Source organism: Bombina bombina, chromosome 6 (assembly GCF_027579735.1).
Source record: "Bombina bombina isolate aBomBom1 chromosome 6, aBomBom1.pri, whole genome shotgun sequence".
Classification (NCBI taxonomy): domain Eukaryota; kingdom Metazoa; phylum Chordata; class Amphibia; order Anura; family Bombinatoridae; genus Bombina; species Bombina bombina.
The window spans coordinates 166488190-166510071 of record NC_069504.1 but is presented as its reverse complement, the minus strand read 5'-3'; the positions used below and the strand labels follow the sequence as shown (position 1 = coordinate 166510071).

At 35.3% G+C, this 21882-nt stretch overlaps 1 protein-coding gene across 2 annotated transcripts in view; it reads right to left on the bottom strand.

The window, feature by feature from the left end:
• SLC13A1 (solute carrier family 13 member 1) overlaps window positions 1-21882 on the bottom strand; it is a 258307-nt gene that overhangs the window by 67356 nt on the left and 169069 nt on the right. For both annotated transcript variants that reach the window (XM_053716667.1, XM_053716666.1), the window contains 4 exons: window positions 18554-18708; window positions 4787-4906; window positions 2433-2531; window positions 2243-2344 (listed from right to left, as the gene is read on the bottom strand). In XM_053716667.1, the coding sequence (XP_053572642.1) occupies window positions 2243-2344; window positions 2433-2531; window positions 4787-4906; window positions 18554-18708 (476 nt within the window). The remainder of the gene's footprint in view (window positions 1-2242; window positions 2345-2432; window positions 2532-4786; window positions 4907-18553; window positions 18709-21882) is intronic.

Sequence of the window (21882 nt, the reverse complement as noted above, 5' to 3'; positions counted from 1 at the left end):
CCGTTTTTCTCACCACTAAATGGACTTTCTAAAGATACCATTATTTTCATCATATCTTATAATTTATTATTAAAAATATTATAAAATATGAGGAAAAAATGGAAAAAACACACTTTTTCTAACTTTGACCCCCAAAATCTGTTACAGATCTACAACCACCAAAAAACAACCATGCTAAATAGTTTCTAAATTTTGTCCTGAGTTTAGAAATACCCAATGTTAACATGTTCTTTGCTTTTTTTGCAAGTTATAGGGAAATAAATACAAGAAGCACTTTGCTATTTCATTGGAACCCTGATATCTGTCAGGAATAACTGAATATCCCTTGACATGTATATATATTTTTTTTAGAAAACATCCCAAAGTATTGATCTAGGCCCATTTTGGTATATTTCATGCCACTATTTCACTGCCAAATGCGATCAAATAAAAAAAAATTGTTCACTTTTTCACAAACTTTAGGTTTCTCACAGAAATTATTTACAAACAACTTATGCAATTATGGCATAAATGGTTGTAAATGCTTCTCTGGGATCCCCTTTGTTCAGAAATAGCAGACATATATGGCTTTGGCGTTGCGTTTTGGTAATTAGAAGGCTGCTAAATGCCACTGCGCACCACACGTGTTTTATGCCCTGCAGTGAAGGGGTTAATTAGGGAGCATGTAGGCAGCTTGTAGAGTTAATTTTAGCTTAAGTGTAGTGTAGTAGACAACCCAAAGTATTGATCTAGCCCATTTTGGTATATTTAATGCCACCATTTCACCGCCAAATGTGATCAAATAAAAAAATTTTTTCACTTTTTCACAAACTTTAGGTTTCTCACAGAAATTATTTACAAACAACTTATGCAATTATGGCGTAAATGATTGTAAATGCATCACTGGGATCCCCTTTGTTCAGAAATAGCAGACTTATATGGCTTTGGTGTTGCTTTTTGGTAATTAGAAGGCTGCTAAATGCCACGTGTTTTATGCCCAGCAGTGAAGGGGTTAATTAGGGAGCATGTAGGGAGCTTGTAGAGTTAGTTTTAGCTTAAGTGTAGTGTAGTAGATAACCCAAAGTATTGATCTAGGCCCATTTTGGTATATTTAATGCCACCATTTCACCGCTAAATGCTACCAAATAAAAAAAAATTGTTCACTTTTTCACAAACTTTAGGTTTCTCACTGAAATTATTTACAAACAGCTTGTGCCATTATGACACAAATGGTTGTAAATGCTTCTCTGGGATCCCCTTTGTTCAGAAATAGCAGACATATATGACTTTGGCGTTGCTTTCTGGTAATTAGAAGGCCGCTAAATGCTGCTGCGCCTCACACGTGTATTATGGCTAGCAGTGAAGGGGTTAATTAGGTAGTTTGTAGGGAGCTTGCAGGGTTAATTTTAGCTTTAGTGTATAGATCAGCCTCCCACCTGACACATCAGACCCCCTGATCCCTCCCAAACAGCTCCCTTCCCTCCCCTACCCCACAATTGTCCCCGCCATCTTAACTACTGGCAGAAATAACACTGCAATGGCCAATGATCAACTGTTAGTAAAATGTTTGTCATTTATATGAAAAAGCAAAAAGGTAAAAAAGATGTTTAATTAAAAAGGTATAAGTTTTTTTTATTATTAATTTAATGCGAATCTAACAAAAAGTGCTTGACTTTGTACAATTAAGTCATGGGACTCACTAGGTGATAGTGACAATCCCCATAAAAATGGTTTATTTACCAAAAGTTAACTTTAATAAATGCTGAAACATTCTGTTTTAGATAAGACAGAGAAAGGTTTTGAGATAGATGCCCCTTTAATTATACATTGGAAACTTAAGATTTGATAAAGTGTACAATTTAAGTTTAAACATTTCTTTTATTAAATGTGCTTCATTCTATTGGTATCTTTTATTGAAAACCAGGTAGGAAGGCTCAGGAGCATGCACTTTTCTGGAGCACTACATGTCAGCATTTTTGCAAGAATACTAATTGTTATACACTGTGCAGAAACTGCAGCCATCTAGAGCTCAAAAGCATTATTGCAAAACTGCTTCCATATAGCTGTCCAAACGTGCACACTACCTACCTAGTTACTCTATTTAACAAAGAAAACCATGAGGATGAAATAAATATGATAAAAGAAGTAAATTTTAACTTTTGGAAATGATATGCACTCTCCGAATTATAAAATAAAAAATTGGTTTTTATGTCCCTTTAAAATAAGAAACTAGACTGTAAAATAATCACAAATATCTGCTTACTCAGGAAAGAGAGAAGACCATCCAGGAAAAAAGCCAGGATCTCGTGTAAACCACAATAGAGCCATCAGAATGAACAAAATCAGAGTAACAGTTTCTTGATAGCTGTAATACAAATTAAGACAAGTTGTCTTTAGCATGATTTTTTTTTTAAGTATTAAAACTGTTACTTTTAAAATGAGAAGACAGTTACCTAAATCGTCCAAGTTTTTTGTATTCATCCAAAATCACTTTTGCAGAAGCCTTTTCTCTTTCTGTCCTTTCTTTTCCACATTTAAACATTTCTGTAAAGCTAAGAATATGAATGCAAGTTATAATCATTCTAGACAAATAAATATATATATATATATATATATATAATTATTATTATTACTTCTATGTCAACAGTAAATTGCACAATAGTTCACTAAATTGAAGGGGCATGATACCCAAATGTTGAAGACCTTGAAAATAATACAGCATAGCTGTAAAAAAGCTGACTAGAAAATATCACCTGAACATCTCTTTGTAAAAAAGGAAGATATTTTACAGCAAAATTTCCTCAGTAGCCACATCCCATTGTAAAGGGACACTTAAGCAGCCAATCAGGCTATAGTCCCATGACTTGCAAGGAAACATGCATCTGGCACATGCAGGCACAGTCATGTTATTTCCCTACTCAGTTTATGGAGGTTTGATATGAAATCCCATGAGATTTCAGGGAAATCTCACGAGATCATAGAAAATAGAGCATGACATCAGCACTGCTGATGCTGATTGGCTATTGTTTTTTTTGTTTTGTTTTTTTCAAATTGCAGCTGGACAGCAGCTGAAGAATAACTGTTCACAAAACACTTACTCTTGTGTGCTGAAGAAATCTTGAGGTTAAATATCTTCCATTTTTTACACAGAGATGTTCATCTGAGGTTTCCTTGTCAGGTTTTTTACAGCTATGCTGCATCACTTTCAATTGATTTAGCATATGGGGATTATGTCCCTTTAAAGAGACAGTAAACATTTTGCAAATGGAACATATTTCTGTTGTATAGCTGTAGAATAACGTATTAGTCTAAACATTTTTAAAATGAATTAATATTTTGTTTGCTGTAATTGTTTTTCAAAACCACAACCACAACTATCCTTATTTGGAGAAACCATTCCAGGCTTGAGTCTGCATACAGAAAGGCTAACCACAGTCATCATATTGGTATAAAGTAATTTTTTTGCCATTGTTATCTGCTAAATCCAAGTAGAGACATATATGTGGCATGGTTAGCCTTGAAAAGCCACTAAGGGTGCATTTTAAGCTTGAATAGTTAAAAAAAGCCACAATTGTTTTTAGCGTTAAATTACATGAAATTTGGCAAAATAAATAATAAAAGTATACTTAAATCTCATGGTATTTACCATATATACAGTAAATTGGATATTCAAGAAATGTAGTGAGCACAACAATTACTGGGGGGGGGGGGGGGAGTTCCTTGCTCTGAAGACCTTGAAGCATAAGTTAGGTATAGAGTTTAAAGGGACAATGTAGTCTAAAATTAAATGCTCTATTTTATTACTGTCTTCTATTTTTGAACTCTCATTTCTCCCTATTTGCCTTATTATCTAAAAGTATCTGGGTATGTGAGATTCTCTAAGAAATCTCCTCATTACTATGAACCTCCTGTTGGAATTCCATAAAGGCAGATTTTTACCTTGAAAATTTTTCCCTGCATTTAAGTACTGTATGTGAAGAAGATGCAAAAAATTTAATTTCATAATGAAATTGCACAGAAAAACACAATTTAATGTACACATAATATAACACCACTGCTCTTGCAAAAATACTGTGAATTTAATTATTAAAGGGACATGAAACTCAAACATTTTCTTTCATGATTCAGATAGAAAATATAATTTTAAACAACTTTCTAATTTACTTCTATTATCTAATCTGTTTTATTCTCTTGGTATCATTTTTTGAAGGAGCAGCAATGCACTAATGGTTTCTAACTGAACACATGGGTGAGCCAATCACAGTCAATATATATATGCAGCCACCAATCAACAGCTAGAACCTAGGTTCTCTGCTGCTCCTGAACTTGCCTAGATAAACCTTACAGCAAAGGATAACAAGAAATTAAATTTAAGATATTAAATAATAGAAGCAAATTGGAAAGCTGTTTGAAATTGTATTCTCTATCTGAATCATGAAAGAAAATGTTTGGGTTTCATGTCCCTTTAAAGGAAATTCAAAGTGTACAGTTTTTTTTTAATGTAATATATTTTTCCCTGCCAGCGTTAGCAGGCTGAACAGGAACATTCTATGGGCATAGGTGAAATGTGGCCAGATTGTGTAAAAATACGGAAAACACTCATTGCCCTGATAGAAAAACACATGCTTACAATAACAGAGATAAAAAATGTAAAAATGTTTCTATAAATACAAACACTTACTTAAAGCTAGTGTAAAAAAAAATTGTATAAATACATACACTTAAAGGCAGGTTAAAAAAAATTCTATAAATACATACACTTATTTAAAGCCAATGTCAAAATGTTTCTATAAATACATATACTCACTTAAAGCCCAAGAAGAGCCACTGCAACCAAACCCATGACAGCAGCAGGAGGATGACTGTTATTGGAATGCAAAGTACGAACCATGTTCCAAAATTAATTTCTGAGCTTTTTGGATAGCGCCTTAAAAAGTATTTTAAAAATATTAGATAGTTGTAATAAACACATGCTTTATTTCTGAAAAATGAGAGCAATAGATAAATCATTTCTTGAATATTGCTAAACAATAGCAAACAATTAGGAGGTTTTAGAGGATATTCACAATATTTTAAACACTTACTTAGAACATACTTCATTTTTAAACTTTATCATTTCTTTAATGAGGTATCACCAAAGGTTTTTAAATGTGCTAACAGGATACTCTACTCTCAGCTTTCATAAAACTTTATTTACATGTAACAAACTGCACATTGATCTTTACCAGTAGTGGACCACCTCAACAGAGAGCCTGGTTCAAAACTTTTTGTGCCCTCCCCCTGAAGGTAATAAACAATAAACAATATACATTACATGCTTCTCTGTATAATGATTTTATATATATATATATATATATATATATATATATATATATATATATATATATATATATATATATATATATATATATATATATATATATAAACCTTTATCCAAACTGCTTGAGACTGGAAAAAGTTTGGATTTCAGAATAGTTTGGATTTTGGAATATTAGCATCTTTAAAATGGGACAGTTAGAGGAGGTTATGGAACCAAGTGTATACAATAGTATTTTATCTTGTCATAATAAATATTATACATATAACCTAAAGGTAGTTTTATATAATTTGTAATACTTTTCATTTTAGAACGAAAAATCAAACCAAAGACAAAAGAAGACTGGGACTTACAGGCAGGGAAATAGTAATTTTGTATCATTTTATTTTATATTCTAAAAAATATATATATATGTACAGTATATATAAAGCAGGTATTGGCAGGTGCACTCTCACTAACACTTTAGTTCCAAATGCCAGGGTGCTAGAATATGGTGTAGAATATGGAAATCAGGAGACAGCACTCACTGGTCTAGACAATACTGGATTTATTCAGTGACGTTTCGGGGAATACACCCCTTCATCAGACCAGAGTACATAGAATGAAGCAAACATTTATACTGTTCCATAAGACCCTCCCCCAGTGTGAAATTGCGCCAAATTATTGCCATGGCAACCACCAAGTGTCAACAAACCCCATACAAATGAAAAACAAATGAATTAAAAAAACAAAATATACCACAATATACCAAATAAGTGAACATTGCAACCATGTACATATACAGAGAATCATAATGCAAACGGTAGATACAATTAAATATCAAACAGAATATCAATAGAAAAAAATATTCAGCATAGATAGATGTTATGGATGGGCAGCAGTTAACAGGACCAATGAGCAATGCTTAGAGTAAACATTTCATTACAGGCTTATACTGAGCAAGCAATATATACATATACAGGGCATACTATCCCCATCATACAGGCAGGTAGAAAAGATAGTGGAACGACTATAAGTAGAAATCACACTGCAGGCATACATTAGCATATATTAGCGGGGGTGTTCCGTTTACCATCCGGTGCTAATGGATCTACCAACTATTGATTAGCTCAATATTCCTGCATTTGACCGTGTTAGGGACTGTGTCTGTGCTATATATAGCAGATCAGTTATTTTTACTTTCCCTATATGAGTTATTTTTACTTTCCCCATATGAATTTTTACACCGTGTAAGGGTGTTCCTTACAATCTCTGGCTATGCGTATCCAGTGATCTCTTTTTCCAGCTGCTCTTGCTGCTGTCTTTAGCTGTTTGTTGCCTGTTGACAACATAGGGGCTTGTCTCCTCTAACCAATTAACTTTCACATAGCGATAGCCTTAGGGGCGTTGCTTAATTGCGATACGCATGTGCAGTACTCCAAGATTTTTCTATCTCCGGTAACATACACAACTCTGTATGCCTGCAGTGTGATTTCTACTTATAGTCGTTCTGCTATCTTGTCTACCTGCCTGTATGATGGCGATAGTATGACCTGTATATGTATATATTGCTTGCTCAGTATAAGCCTGTAATGAAATGTTTACTCTAAGCATTGCTCATTGGTCCTGTTAACTGCTGCCCATCCATAACATCTATCTAAGCTGAATACTTTTTTCTATTGATATTCTGTTTGATCTTTAATTGTATCTACCATTTGCATTATGATTCCCACTTGCTCTGTATATGTACATGGTTGCAATGTTCACTTATTTGGTATATTGTGGTATATTTTGTTTTTTTAATTGATTTGTTTTTCATTTGTATGGGGTTTGTTGACACTTGGTGGTTGCCATGGCAACAATTTTGGCGCAATTTCACACTGGGGGAGGGTCTTATGGAACAGCATAAATGTTTGCTTCATTCTATGTACTCTGGTCTGATGAAGGGGTGTATTCCCCGAATCATCACTGAAAAAATCCAGTATTGTCAAGACCAGTGAGTGCTGTCTCCTGATTTCCATATTAGACACCATATTCTAGCACCCTGGCATTTGGAACTAAAGTGTTAGTGAGAGTGCGCCTTCCAATACCTGCTGTATATCTAACCCTCTGGCTGCACCCACCATTGTTTACTGCATTGGACCCACCACTCAGTTGTTATTTGGAACAGTTGTGTCTTCATTTTACATTCACCACGGTGAAGGACTATTGTGTTCACTTTGCACCAAGTACTGCTACGAGCACCTAAACATTATGGAACCAAGTGGGTTAACACAGGCCACGGCTACTATTCCACCTGAGATTGAGGGTGTTGAAAATTTGTCCTTGAGTGACACAGATGCATCACGGATATTGTTCGACACTTTATTACCAAGTAACCAAGCAGAAGATGCAATGACTGTATTTAACCAAATCATGAAACTTAAGAAAAAAGAGGTAGATTTAAAACTACACAGAATATACCTCTCTGAATACCACAGGAAAAGACTAATACCTAGGGGTTTCAGAATTAACAACGTACCCACCATTGGCAGACAGAATCCTGAGTTTTGCAAAAAGTGGTATGCGGTCCTAAACAAATGTTCCCTGGATTTAATACTACTAGTAGTGGAGGAAATTAGAAATTTGCTACAAAAGACAAAGGATGATATTAGTATCATTGAAGAGGCTAAAAGTCTGATCTTGCAACAAGATAAGTCTGAGAACTGGACTGAGAAAATAGCGACACAATTACGCGAGTATAACAACGCGCTAGTAGCCTTCAAGAATAAGAAATTGGGCTACGTTATGGACGACTATAAAGACAAAAACCCAGGAGACAAAGACGAATCAGGACCTATGGACACCGCCAGTTAAATACGGTGGACACAAGCTCAGGGTCGGACTCAGATAGCACCGTCAACCCACAACAAGAACAACAAAGCAATACAGGCACACAGCCTTTTTTAGGAATTACTACCCGCTCCAGAGGCAGAGGAGAAGACCGCATGTCAGAAGGGGCGGGGAGGAGGATGTGACAGTGAACCTGAGCCAACATACCCTGAGTGAACAAGAAATAAAGGTTCTAAAGAAGGGACTATCATTTGTACCTACTACAGCTACGAATAAATTCTCCACATACATTGATACAATGAAATTCCAAAGACAATTGAAATTGGGGGATTACTTCCAAGGGAAAACATTTGAGGACCAGCCCCACTCATTTAAGAAACCAAGTTCATTTGATCCTCTCACTACTAATCCTAGTATAAGGACATACACGAGGATTATACAACAAAAACTGAATGCTGGCTGCCAGATGAAGTATAGAAACAACATGACTACCTCTGACTGGGATACCATAAGATCGCTTACAGCTGATGATTCAATTGTCATACGCCCGGCGGACAAAGGGGGTGCGATAGTCCTACAAGACTACAAAGACTACAAAATGGAGATTGATAAACAACTGGCAGATACTGCGACTTATATGGCACTGCCCTGCGACCCGACCATTACCCACAAAGCACAGATTGATGCCCTTATTGAACATGGGGCAGAGATGAATTGGATTGATTTAAGATTACGGGACTGGATGATTACTGACTACCCAATCAGACCAATCCTGTATACACTGCCTAAAATTCATAAACAACTGGACCATCCACCTGGGAGACCGATTGTCTCTGCCAGGGGTTCACTCCTTCAACCTCTGGCCACGTATATAGACTCCATTCTACAACCTATGGTGATTAATATGAGGTCATACCTGAGAGACTCCACTGCATTAATTAAAGACCTAGCTGAACTAACCAAAATACTACCAGGTGATGTTCTGGCTAGTTTGGATGTATCAAGTCTTTACACTATTATAACTCATGAAATGGGTATGGATATCGTAAGATGAAGTCTGGAAAAACATCCCTACATTGGACCCCCGGTTGGGTTCATCATTGATTTACTAGCTCTATGCCTGAAGATGAACTATTTCAAATTTGAGAAGAGATTTTACCTCCAGTTGATGGGAACGGCGATGGGCTCCAATATGGCCCCGGCCTTCGCAAATCTCTTTATGGAACACATGGAGGAGAATGTCTTCAAGGTATATGAACATGAACAGGTACTTTTTTATAAAAGGTACATTGATGACATCATCGTGGTGTGGAGAGGTACTACAGAATCATTTCAGGAATGGGTGAGAAACCTCAATACAATGGGTGACCATGTGAAACTGAAAGAGGTGTCAAGCTACAACGAAGTAGATTTTTTAGATCTAAGAATCTATAAAGAAGACTCTGGCCTGGGTACAACCCTGTTTAAGAAAGAAACTGACCGTAATACACTGCTGCATGCCTCCAGCTTCCACCCTAGATCTCTTATACAAGCTATTTCAAAAGCGCAGCTACTACGGGTTACAAGAAATAACTCTTCTGACATCAGAAGGAACACCCAGCTGAATGAAATGGAGGAAAGGTTCCGGAACAGGGGCTATAATAATGAACTGATTAAGAAAGCTAGAAAGGATATCACAGAGAACAGGACGAGTGTGGACCCCAAGACCAGAATGAATTTCATCACTACTTACTCCCCAGACACAAGGACACTGGGTATGACATTGAAAGAGAAATGGGACATAATTGAATCAGATGCATCATTACCATACCATGGGTATGGCCCTCCAAGAATTGGTTACAAGAGAGGGAGGAATTTAAAAGACATACTGATGAAAACTGACCCCATTAACAGTTACAGTAAACAAAACCCGACCCACTAAAAAAGGATCATTCAAGTGCCCCAGTTGTGTGACGTGCAATTCAATGCTCCAAGGCAGTCAATTCCGACATCCTCACATGAATGAGTTGTTTACAATTAAACATTACCTAACGTGTACCACACAATATGTGATATACATGCTAAACTGCAATTGTGGTTTATTCTACAATGGAAAAACGTCTGATGACATAAAAAAGAGGATGGCGAATCACAGAAGTGCCATACGAGCAGCCATCGCCAGGCACTTTTTGGAGATGGGCCACACGGTATCTGATCTTAGGTTCAAGCTGATTGACCACATCCCACCGCTAAACCGCGGGGGGGGGGACCGTGACAAGCTACTACTCCGTAGAGAGGCTGAATGGATTTATAAATTGAACACAGTCCACCCACACGGCCTTAACATGAGTATCGACTGGCATTGCTTCTTGTGACATCAGAAGACACAGGTACCACCTTTTTGTTCCCTGTAAACACTGTGTTTACTCTCTGTGGTTAGTCCACAGAAACAATTGTGGTTTACTTATCATTTGACTTATTTTTTGACTTTCTGATGTTCTCCATTGCTTTTGGATATTGTGGACATTGATTACCTGGTTTCATCCTTAAGACCCAAACGTGGGCATTTGACATTGAATTCTATGTCTATGTATATACCTGCTATCTATTGGGTTTGTTTATATGAATACCTGTTTAAAAATTTTTTTTGGTGTGTCATATAACGGAGGTTGCCTTACATTGTGTATTTAGCCATTGGACATTTGGATATGACCGCATACTATATCTTATATCTTATATATATCTTTTGTGTATTTTTTATGCATTTGGAATATACATAGCGATCCCTTGAGTTGTGTTGTGTGTGCCTTTTTCCACCCTTGTTTTAATACAATAGGTTAATTGTTTATTTTTTAATCAAATTTGGCTTTTTGTAAACTCAAAATTTGCTTTTTTGATATACTATACATGTACTTTTTTATCCACTGTGCATGTACTCTTCTGTACAATATGCCCCCTTGATTAATTCTTCCGTTTACCATCCGGTGCTAATGGATCTACCAACTATTGATTAGCTCAATATTCCTGCATTTGACTGTGTTAGGGACTGTGTCTGTGCTATATATAGCAGATCAGTTATTTTTACTTTCCCCATATGAGTTATTTTTACTTTCCCCATATGAATTTTTACTTTCCCCATATGAATTTTTACACCGTGTAAGGGTGTTCGTTACAATCTCTGGCTATGCGAATCCAGTGATCTCTTTTTCCAGCTGCTCTTGCTGCTGTCTTTAGCTGTTTGTTGCCTGTTGACAACATAGGGGCTTGTCTCCTCTAACCAATTAACTTTCACATAGCGATAGCCTTAGGGGCGTTGCTTAATTGCGATACGCATGTGCAGTACTCCAAGCTTTTTGTATCTCCGGTAACACACACGACTCTCCGCGGAGCTATATCCCTCTAAACCCATCAGGTATTTATCTTCTCCTTATCTGTATGCATAGAGTGTTGTACTGGTTACTCCATGTTCATGTGCCTTGATAGCCCCTCTTCCTACCAGCGCTACATTGATACTAATGAGATAAGTCCCAATACATATACCTTGGACACCCCCCCGCTAATATATGCTAATGTATGCCTGCAGTGTGATTTCTACTTATAGTCGTTCCGCTATCTTGTCTACCTGCCTGTATGATGGGGATAGTATGCCCTGTATATGTATATATTGCTTGCTCAGTATAAGCCTGTAATGAAATGTTTACTCTAAACTTTGCTCATTGGTCCTGTTAACTGCTGCCTATCCATAACATCTATCTATGCTGAATACTTTTTTCTATTGATATTCTGTTTGATCTTTAATTGTATCTACCGTTTGCATTATGATTCCCACTTGCTCTGTATATGTACATGGTTGCAATGTTCACTTATTTGGTATATTGTGGTATATTTTGTTTTTTAATTCATTTGTTTTTCATTTGTATGGGGTTTGTTGACACTTGGTGGTTGCCATGGCAACAATTTTGGCGCAATTTCACACTGGGGAAGGGTATTATGGAACAGTATAAATGTTTGCTTCATTCTATGTACTCTGGTCTGATGAAGGGGTGTATTCCCCGAAACGTCACTGAATAAATCCAGTATTGTCACGACCAGTGAGTGCTGTCTCCTGATTTCCATATATATATATATATATATATATATATATATATATATATATATACATATATATATCTCAAAAATAGAAATAAGCACTCACTGGTCTTTGGATAGCAAAGTCACCAAAAAATCTTTACTGCGTGCTGTGACGTTTTGGGACCTAGCACAGTCCCTTCCTCTGACAGTGTTACAGTGAAAACATCCGCAAAAAAATGAAAATAAAAATAAATCACAATTTAACAATCCCTGTGAGCCAATCGCAGTAAGTGCACAGTGCGCTTACTGCGATTGGCTCACAGGGATTGTTTTATTGTTTTATTTATTGTGATTTATATTTATATACTGCAGTGATGAGTATGTTGTACTGTATAATGATGTATCTATATACATATGAGTATGCTTCACTATAGAATGATGTGAGTATCTATATACGGATGAGTATACTGCACTGTATAATAATGTATCTATATACTGATAAGGATGCTGCACTATATAATGATGTATTTTTATATTCTGATGAGTATACTGCACAATATTATGATATATTTTTATATAATGATGAGCATGCCACACTATATAATGATGTATTTGTATATACTGATGAGTATGCTTCACTATATAATGATGTGAGTATCTATATACTGATGAGTATACTGCACTGTATAATAATGTATCTATATACTGATAAGGATGCTGCACTATATAATGATGTATTTTTATATTCTGATGAGTATACTGCACAGTATTATGATGTATTTTTATATAATGATGAGCATGCCACACTATATAATGATGTATTTGTATATACTGATGAGTATGCTTCACTATATAATGATGTGAGTATCTATATACTGATGAGTATACTGCACTGTATAATAATGTATCTATATACTGATAAGGATGCTGCACTATATAATGATGTATTTTTATATTCTGATGAGTATACTGCACAGTATAATGATGTATTTTTATATAATGATGAGCATGCCACACTATATAATGATGTATTTGTATATAATGATGAGTATGCTTCACTATAAAATGATGTGAGTATCTATATACTGATGAGTATACTGCACTGTATAATAATGTATCTATATACTGATAAGGATGCTGCACTATTTAATGATGTATTTTTATATTCTGATGAGTATACTGCACAGTATAATGATGTATTTTTATATACTAATGAACATGCCACACTATATAATGATGTATTTGTATATACTGATGAGTATGCTGCACTATATAATGATGTAAGTATCTATATACTGATGAGTATGCTGCACTATATAATGATGTATCTATATACTGACGAGTATGTTGCACAGTATAATGTTCATGAGTACCTATACACACATAATGACCTCATAGACACATGCCTATGTATAGACTGGCTGCTATGCCCCCACCCGCTCCCTGCAATCGGGCCCTGGTGCCACTATACCTGGCTGCTGCAACAATGGTAGTTCCACCCCTAGGGGCAGAAATGGCAATTAAAAAGCACCGCTCTAAAACCGCTGCTCCTTTACATGTCCGCCACTTTTTAGGAAGCGGCATTGCACAAGCATTTCACAAGAAATACTTGTGCAATATTAAATGCCAACAGCGTATGCTGTCGGCATTTAGCAATGTCAAGCGGACATGGTTCACTATAGTGAATCATGTCTGCCCGACATTTGGTAAATTTACTCCCTAATCTTTACTCTAAGCAAACTAGAATGCTGACTTAAAAACTAGCATGGAATGGGATTAAATAATTAATAGTCTTCATGTTTACTGTATAAGGGTTTATTTATAGCTATTGTTTACTCAGATAAGAGTCAAGTCTGGATAACTCCTATTTAAAATATAGTCCTGAGCATAGTCCAATGCATATGTATTTTTCTATTCAACTCCTTTCCTTTATTGGTCTCTGCAAATGTGCTGGTATATTAGTAACATGAAATGGCATAAAAGGGAATCTATTCTAATAATAATAATACTATTAGAAAACTTTTTAAAAGAACCTAGTTAAAAGTATAATCAAACCAATTGCTAGTCATAGAAAGGAACATTAATATACTGTATATAAAAAAATATATTCAGCCAGGCACCCATTCACAACCAAAACTAGGTAAAAGATATAGTATGCTATTTTCAGTCATCAGATTGCTCACCACCAGCACTTCAAGAGCATTTTGTAATTATGATCTCATATGAAGTGAAAAGAAAACCTGTCCTATCAAGATCCCATTAATGACAACAATCTTTAAAAGCATCTTTCAGGTGAAAGAATCTGTACAGAACATTAGGATTATAGGATTCCTTTAATCAGAACCTGACATTCCATAGAAAAACTGTGCTAAATCTTTGAGGCAGCGTGACATATTTCCATATAAAGAAAGGATGTGTTGGTGTCAGCATATCTTTAAAGCAAAGGTCAGTAAAGTTGAATGTGAGATCAGACAGGGATTACCAGAACAATCTTGTTTCCTACCGTGTATAATTAACTGACCTCCAATACCTTACGTTTTACACAGTAAGATAAAATATACATATACGAATTAAAGGGACATGAAACCCAAAATATTTGTTACATGATTCAGATTTACTTCTATTATCTAATGTGCTTAGTTTTCTTGGTATCATTTGTTGAAAAGCATACCTAGGTAGGCTTAGTAGCTGAGTGCTAGCTGTTGATTGGAGGCTGTGCTTATACACCTCTTATTGCTGGCCTACTGATATGTCCAGCTAGCTCACAGTAGTGCAACATTGATCATAGAAGTAAATTGGAAAGTTTGCTTTATATGAATCATGATGTTTCATGTCCCTTTAATAACTGGTTTGCAAGGACATGACAGCTAATATTATCCAAATCAATGGAGTTAAAAAAAAAATACAGGATTCTACTCTATAATCAAAATAACAACAAACACCACAAATTTAATCTGCATGGATGCTGCATTATTTATGCTATAGACCATACAAAAAGATTTGATTAATTATAAGACAGATAAAGAACTAGATTATTTTTATCACACAAATGAGGTCCCTTTTAACCATAACTTACATTATATAGCCCCTGAGCACATCTACCAGTAGATGTCAGACATCTAAAAATGACCTCTCTATTCAATCTAAGCAGCTTTTTAATGGGTTTGTAAAGTACAAGGAGTCATTTTAAAAACCTAAGTTATAACAATCAATTTGCATATCATTTTCAAATTACTTAGTTGGCCTTGAAAAATTTTGGGTGCAGGAAAGAGCCAAAAATGTACTAATGTGATCAAGGCAAATTGAAAATTGACTTTTTTCGGCCAGAAAAAGAGTAGAAAAGTCCTCAGCCAATAGATTGTGATGGACCCCTAAATCTATTAAAGGCAGGAAAACCAGTCAGGTAGAGAAAGGATAGGTGGAAAAAGCGTCAGTACATTTTGAACACTATCTTGCCTTATCAACTGTGTGCCTGAAGCGTCCATGAAACTAGACTGTCTTCCCTTCTCACTCTTTATGTGTGCTTTGTATGTTTTTATTGTGTCTTTCTTTTCTTTTACTTCTATGATCCAGTATAAAATGATTGTCTCTTGAGTTTATGTTCTGCCTGAGCAGTTGAAGGGACAGTCAAGTCCAAAAAAAACGTTCATGATTCAAATAGGGCATGCAATTTTAAACAACTTTTCAATTTACTTTTATTAATTTTGCTTTGTTCACTTTGGTATTCTTAGTTGAAAGCTAAACCTAGGAGGTTATTATGCTGATTTCATAGACCTTGAAGGCTGCCTCTAATCTGAATGCATTTTTGACAGTTTTTCACCACTAGAGGGCATTAGTTCATGTGTTTCATATAGATAACATTGAGCTCACGCACGTGAAGTTACCTAGGAGTGAGCACTGATTGGCTAAAATGCAAGTCTGTCAAAAGAACTGAAATATTTTGGCAGTTTGCAGAGGCTTAGATACAAGATAATTACAGAAGTAAAACATGTATTTTTATAACCATATTGATTATGCAAAACTGGGGAATGGGTAATAAAGGGATTATCTATCTTTTTAAACAACAAACATTCTTGTGTTGACTGTCCCTTTAAGACAGACAGAGAGACAGACAGACAGATAGATAGATAGATAGATAGATAGATAGATAGATATAGATATTCTTTATTATTTTCTTATTGTTTTTGGTTGTCCAGCTTTGTTCATTTTTATTTTGTTCAATGCTAAATTGTCTTGCCCCTTAAATTATCCAGAAACATATCAATGTCTCCACACTTGCAGCTGAATATTTTTTGTTTATATTTACAGTTTTATTCTCTAGGTAATAAATGGTACAAGGTTCAAACATATTATCACTCTAGCTTTCAAATGACAGTTCTAATGCCTGACAAGAAATATATTATCTCTGTTATATGATTTACATAGCCGTACTGTTGAAAGGTCAGATCTATCTCAGTGTGCACTTCTTTATAACCGTGATATTAAAAAGTGAAATTATCCGTGAGATAGCATTACTAAACAAGCCTTGAAATAAGTCCACAAATGGCCACTGCTCATGGATTAAACATGTAAGACAATTTATTGGCATTGGAATTAATTTTAAAATATTTTGTTAGTATATTAAATTGCATTGCAATGTATATTGCTACTTTTGTTCTAAAGAATGTATTAATCAACAAATTATGTCTTTATGTATGTGTGCACACACATACACACGTGTTTATATATATATATATATATATATATACTGTGTATATATATATATATATATATATATATATATATATATTTTGTATCAACAGAGAGTCGTAAGTAGATTATAACCAGCACAAAACTTATTTCCAGCTAATTACTCCACATACTGTGTCATAAAAAAGGAGAGACAAACCCAAACAGTGTTCAAATTCAAAGTATTTTTATATACCAAAATCAAAAACATTTGACAGTTTGCTTATTATAACTACATGGGAGCAACGACTAAGTGCAAATAATGGGATACCCCAAAGCCTAGTTTCATATATTAATCATGCATAAAAACTTCCAATGAGAATGCAATCAATATGGCATATAGGGGGTATAACTATAACCTGTTAGAAAAACTATAACCATGTTAGAAAAAGCATAACTGTTTTTTATTTTTGGTAATTTTTTTTTTCTGTAATGGTAGGATTGTTTTGTTTTCTGTAAGGGTAGAGTTTTTTTCTGTTATGTTTAGCTTTTATATTTTTAAAGGTACTATTGTTTTTTTGTTTTTTGTGTGTGTTTTTTTACATGTAGGGGTTGTTAGGTTAGTGGGTATTTTGCGGAGGGAGATGTGGCAGTTTAGGGTTTAATAGAGTAGTGGAGTATTTTGTGGTGGGGGTTGTGGCAGTTTAGGGCTTAATAGAGTAGAGGGGTAGTTTGTTATGTAGGGGTGTGGCAGTTTAGGGGTAAATATAGTAGTGGGGTATTTGTTGTGATGTGGGGGAGGGCGGTTTAGGGGTTAATAGAGTAGAGGGGTAGCTTGCGGTGGAGGTTTGGGGTGGTTTAGGGGTTAATCGTGTTAGAGGGATTGTGGCAGTTTAGCGGTTAATACAGTAGTTTAGTTCAACTGTTTCCTCTAGCCAAACTCTTTATGTGACCTTTCAGCTTGCATAAAAAGTTTCAGTGTGAAATGCGATTGCATTTGAGATATTGCATTTGAGATATTGCATTTACTTTCAACTTGTAATACGAGCAGACATCGCCACTCAACGCCACCCATAGAAAATATGGGGAGCGTAAATAAGCGCGAGTTTGGGCAAACAAATTTGATTTAATTTAAACAGCGCGCCACTTGTAATACAATTTTAAGATTAAAGCACACCGAGATCTCGCAATCGAGTTTACGCTCCTTATGCTAACGATAGCATTCCACTCAAAATCTGGCCCTAAATTGTAGGTGTTTTTGAGGAACCTTATTATTGTTTATATTTTTTAACTTTCTAGAGAAATATAACTTTAAAGTCAGATTATTTTGATTATCTATTCACACGAGCAAAAATAAAAATTCAGATATTTCAATATAGAGCACTTAGCTGCTATGTATGTTTGGTAGGTAGATAGATACATAGATACATAAATAGATACATAGATACATAGATAGATAGATAGATAGATAATAGATAGATAAATAGATAGACAGACAGACAGATAGATGGATAGAGATTTTTTAAATCTATTCTTGTAACAGATTAATACTTTCTCATATCACTAACAAAAACACTAATACATCTATCAGTATCATAACATTTTGCAGTGTAGATGAGTTACGAGTGAGACAAGCAACAATTTTTATTATAGTCAATTTATCTGCGAGTTAATTTTAGTAAATTCGGCCTAAGAGTTACACTTATATTCAAGTAAAATAATACTTACGAATTAAACTGCTCCGCAAAGATTAAGTTGGTTGAAGTTCCTGTAATTGTTGTCAAGCCACCAATGGTTGATGAGTAGGCAATGCATAAACACATGGCTTTGCACATCATGTGGTCCTTTTTACACCGGTACCTGTTTTCTGATGCTGACTCTACCTAAGATTATAAAAATAAATCATGATTTAGTACTGTTATCTTATATTTGACAGCCCTCCTGGTGGGCCACGACCTGAAATGCCCCCCCCCTCAAGCTGTGACAGGCCTGCCGCTCCACACACAAGAAATACTAGGCAGGCCTGTCAGAGTGCCAGTGCACATGTGCACATATAGCGACTGTTCAGTGGGAGGACAGCGCGGGACAAGGAGCAGATAGGTCTGGAACTGGGCACCGCAGTTAAGTGATACCAGCCCACTGACACCAATGAATGTATATATTTTATTCCCCCACTTACACCAATGCATTATTTTATTTATATATATATATATATATATACCGTATATATATATATATATATATATATATATATATATATATATATTTATATATTTCTACAAGGAGTGGAGGTGATAAAGTCACTTCCACGAAAGAATGCGGATAAAGCACTCACTGTCTTAACCTCTTGTGTGGCGTCAACTTCCAGAGTATAAAACTTAACTTTTATTTATTTGGCTAAAATAATTAGAGAAGGGGGAAAAAAGGGGAAACATAAACAATTAAAAACCTAAGATAGAGTAGTCCTGTATAGATTCTGTTATATACAGTAATTGTGTAAATAGGCCTTTGGGGTACGATAGCCCAAATAATAGTATTACAGTATAATTTATACAGAAATCGGTGTGGCACACCGGCTCAATTGAATAAAGCTGTATTGCTGTTGTGTAGATTATTATAACGCTACCCAGTGGGGGATTACTTCAGCTCAGCTGAGTTAGAAATTGTGGGTATTCAGCAATAGCAAGGATATCCCATACAACAAGTAATCAGTTTAATGCTGACATAATATGTTTATGTATACATATTGCTGTCATCCATATTATGAGGTTGTTATTTATTTGAAATAATCAATCACATATAGGATAATCTACACAAAAATTTGCTAGATTTGTATGGGTTGTCCAGTGAGGGAAACAATACTTATGTTATAGTGTTGGGCTTCTTCTATTCTCTAAGATACCAGAGATAAGATAACTACCAGTTTTAAGGTTCAGTTATTCATTATTGTATCAGTGTAAATCATTTGAAACCGACAGAGTTATTACTGCTGTTGTCTATCCATTCACTCACTTTATTATTTACTTATCGTAGGGTTAATGTCAAGTAAATTTGTTTATTTGCATTATAATGTCCTAATACCACTTATGTAATCACATTTGACCCTCTGGTCTGGAATGGTTTTGTGTTGAGAATAAACTGGAATTTAATGTTATCAAGCTGTTATTGTTTCAGGCTTAAATGTAACCTCTTGAATCTATATTCTTATTCTGTTTCCTAATAGCTGAGTGTGCATTGAGGAAGTACTGAGTATTTCATATTGTCACGTCAGTATAGTGGTTTGGTATTAGATATAACTGCACAAAGTAACTTTATTTATGTTCAGCAGAAATCATGTTACTGTGCTGTTCATATGCAAGCCCCACTAAAGTGTTATATACTATCACTGGTTGTTGGCGTGATTAGACCAGCATATTTTGGTGCGGTAATACCACTACAAAATGTTAAGTATTTGGGTACAGTTTATTGCACTGGTTGTAGTTCCTAAAGTTCATTGAGCATTAACGGTACTGCTTGCAGTGTTGTACAGCACCTGCAGTGGGTGTTATAGTGAGTTAGAATTCACTGAGTTATAGTTCAATGGTCATAGGTAATATCCCTTTAATAAGATCACAGTCAGTGTTCAAATATATAGTTTTGTTACAGAAGTAAAGCGTAATGTAGTTAATTTTAGTTTTTTAGGCAGCAATAATGTACCTGCCAGAAAATCGCTACTTGTGACTCAGTGCCCTGTTAATATGTACACTTTAGCTCACTTCTGTAATACAGTTAGGTGCTATTATGGATGCTGTTTTCTTATTCTCAAAATAGTATTGAGCTGCCGGAAGGCAGTATCTTCTGTTAGACTACTGTTTGTGAATCTATCTCTCTATTACTTGCCTGATTTTTACAGTAATTCCTAATAATTTAGGTTTTACTAGTACCCTAAATTAGCCCAGTTACTCGCATAAATGCCCCATATTAGATATAGCCGTATTGTATCTTTCAACCTTTAACATATTACTGGTTACGCTATAAAGAGGTCATGAATTTGAGCTTGTGTTATAAGCGATATTAGTCAGTGGATGTCCCTCTAAGTATTGTATCCTAAGTGGTGTACCACGCTGACACCCTATTGATGCCGGTGAGCCACAGTACAACGTAACAGACTACTTTCTCTTAATTTTAAAAAAGAGCTAAACAGTGCTCTGTATCTACACCTAACGCGTTTCGCCAGTTTAGGGCTTTATCAAAGGCTTTATCAAAGCTGATTACTTGTTGTATGGGATATCCTTGCTATTGCTGAATACCCACAATTTCTAACTCAGCTGAGCTGAAGTAATCCCCCACTGGGTAGCGTTATAATAATCTACACAACAGCAATACAGCTTTATTCAATTGAGCCGGTGTGCCACACCGATTTCTGTATAGATTATACTGTAATACTATTATTTGGGCTATCGTACCCCAAAGGCCGATTTACACAATTACTGTATATAACAGAATCTATACAGGACTACTCTATCTTAGGTTTTTAATTGTTTATGTTTCCCCTTTTTTCCCCCTTCTCTAATTATTTTAGCCAAATAAATAAAAGTTAAGTTTTATACTCTGGAAGTTGACGCCACACAAGAGGTTAAGACAGTGAGTGCTTTATCCGCATTCTTTCGTGGAAGTGACTTTATCACCTCCACTCCTTGTATGAATGCTATTTTTGTGCGGTAGCACCCCTCCCTCAAACAGCATAGAATGACTTCACAATAAGTAATTATTATTGACCACTATAGATATATTGGGGAGCGTATCTAAGTGTAGTGCCATTGCTCAAACTTGTTTCTAATATATTTATATATACACACATATACATACACTACAGGGCCCTGGATATGTCTGGCTAACATTTACCGGGTGGAGAACCACTGGTCTATGATATAATTGTAAACAACAGTATAATGTGCACATTTATAGTTTCTGCCTGTTATACAACTGACACATTAAAGGGCCATTCTAATGAGAATATTGCATTCTCTAATTTGTTAGAGAATGTGATTTTTACACTAGCAACTCCCCTGGCATTG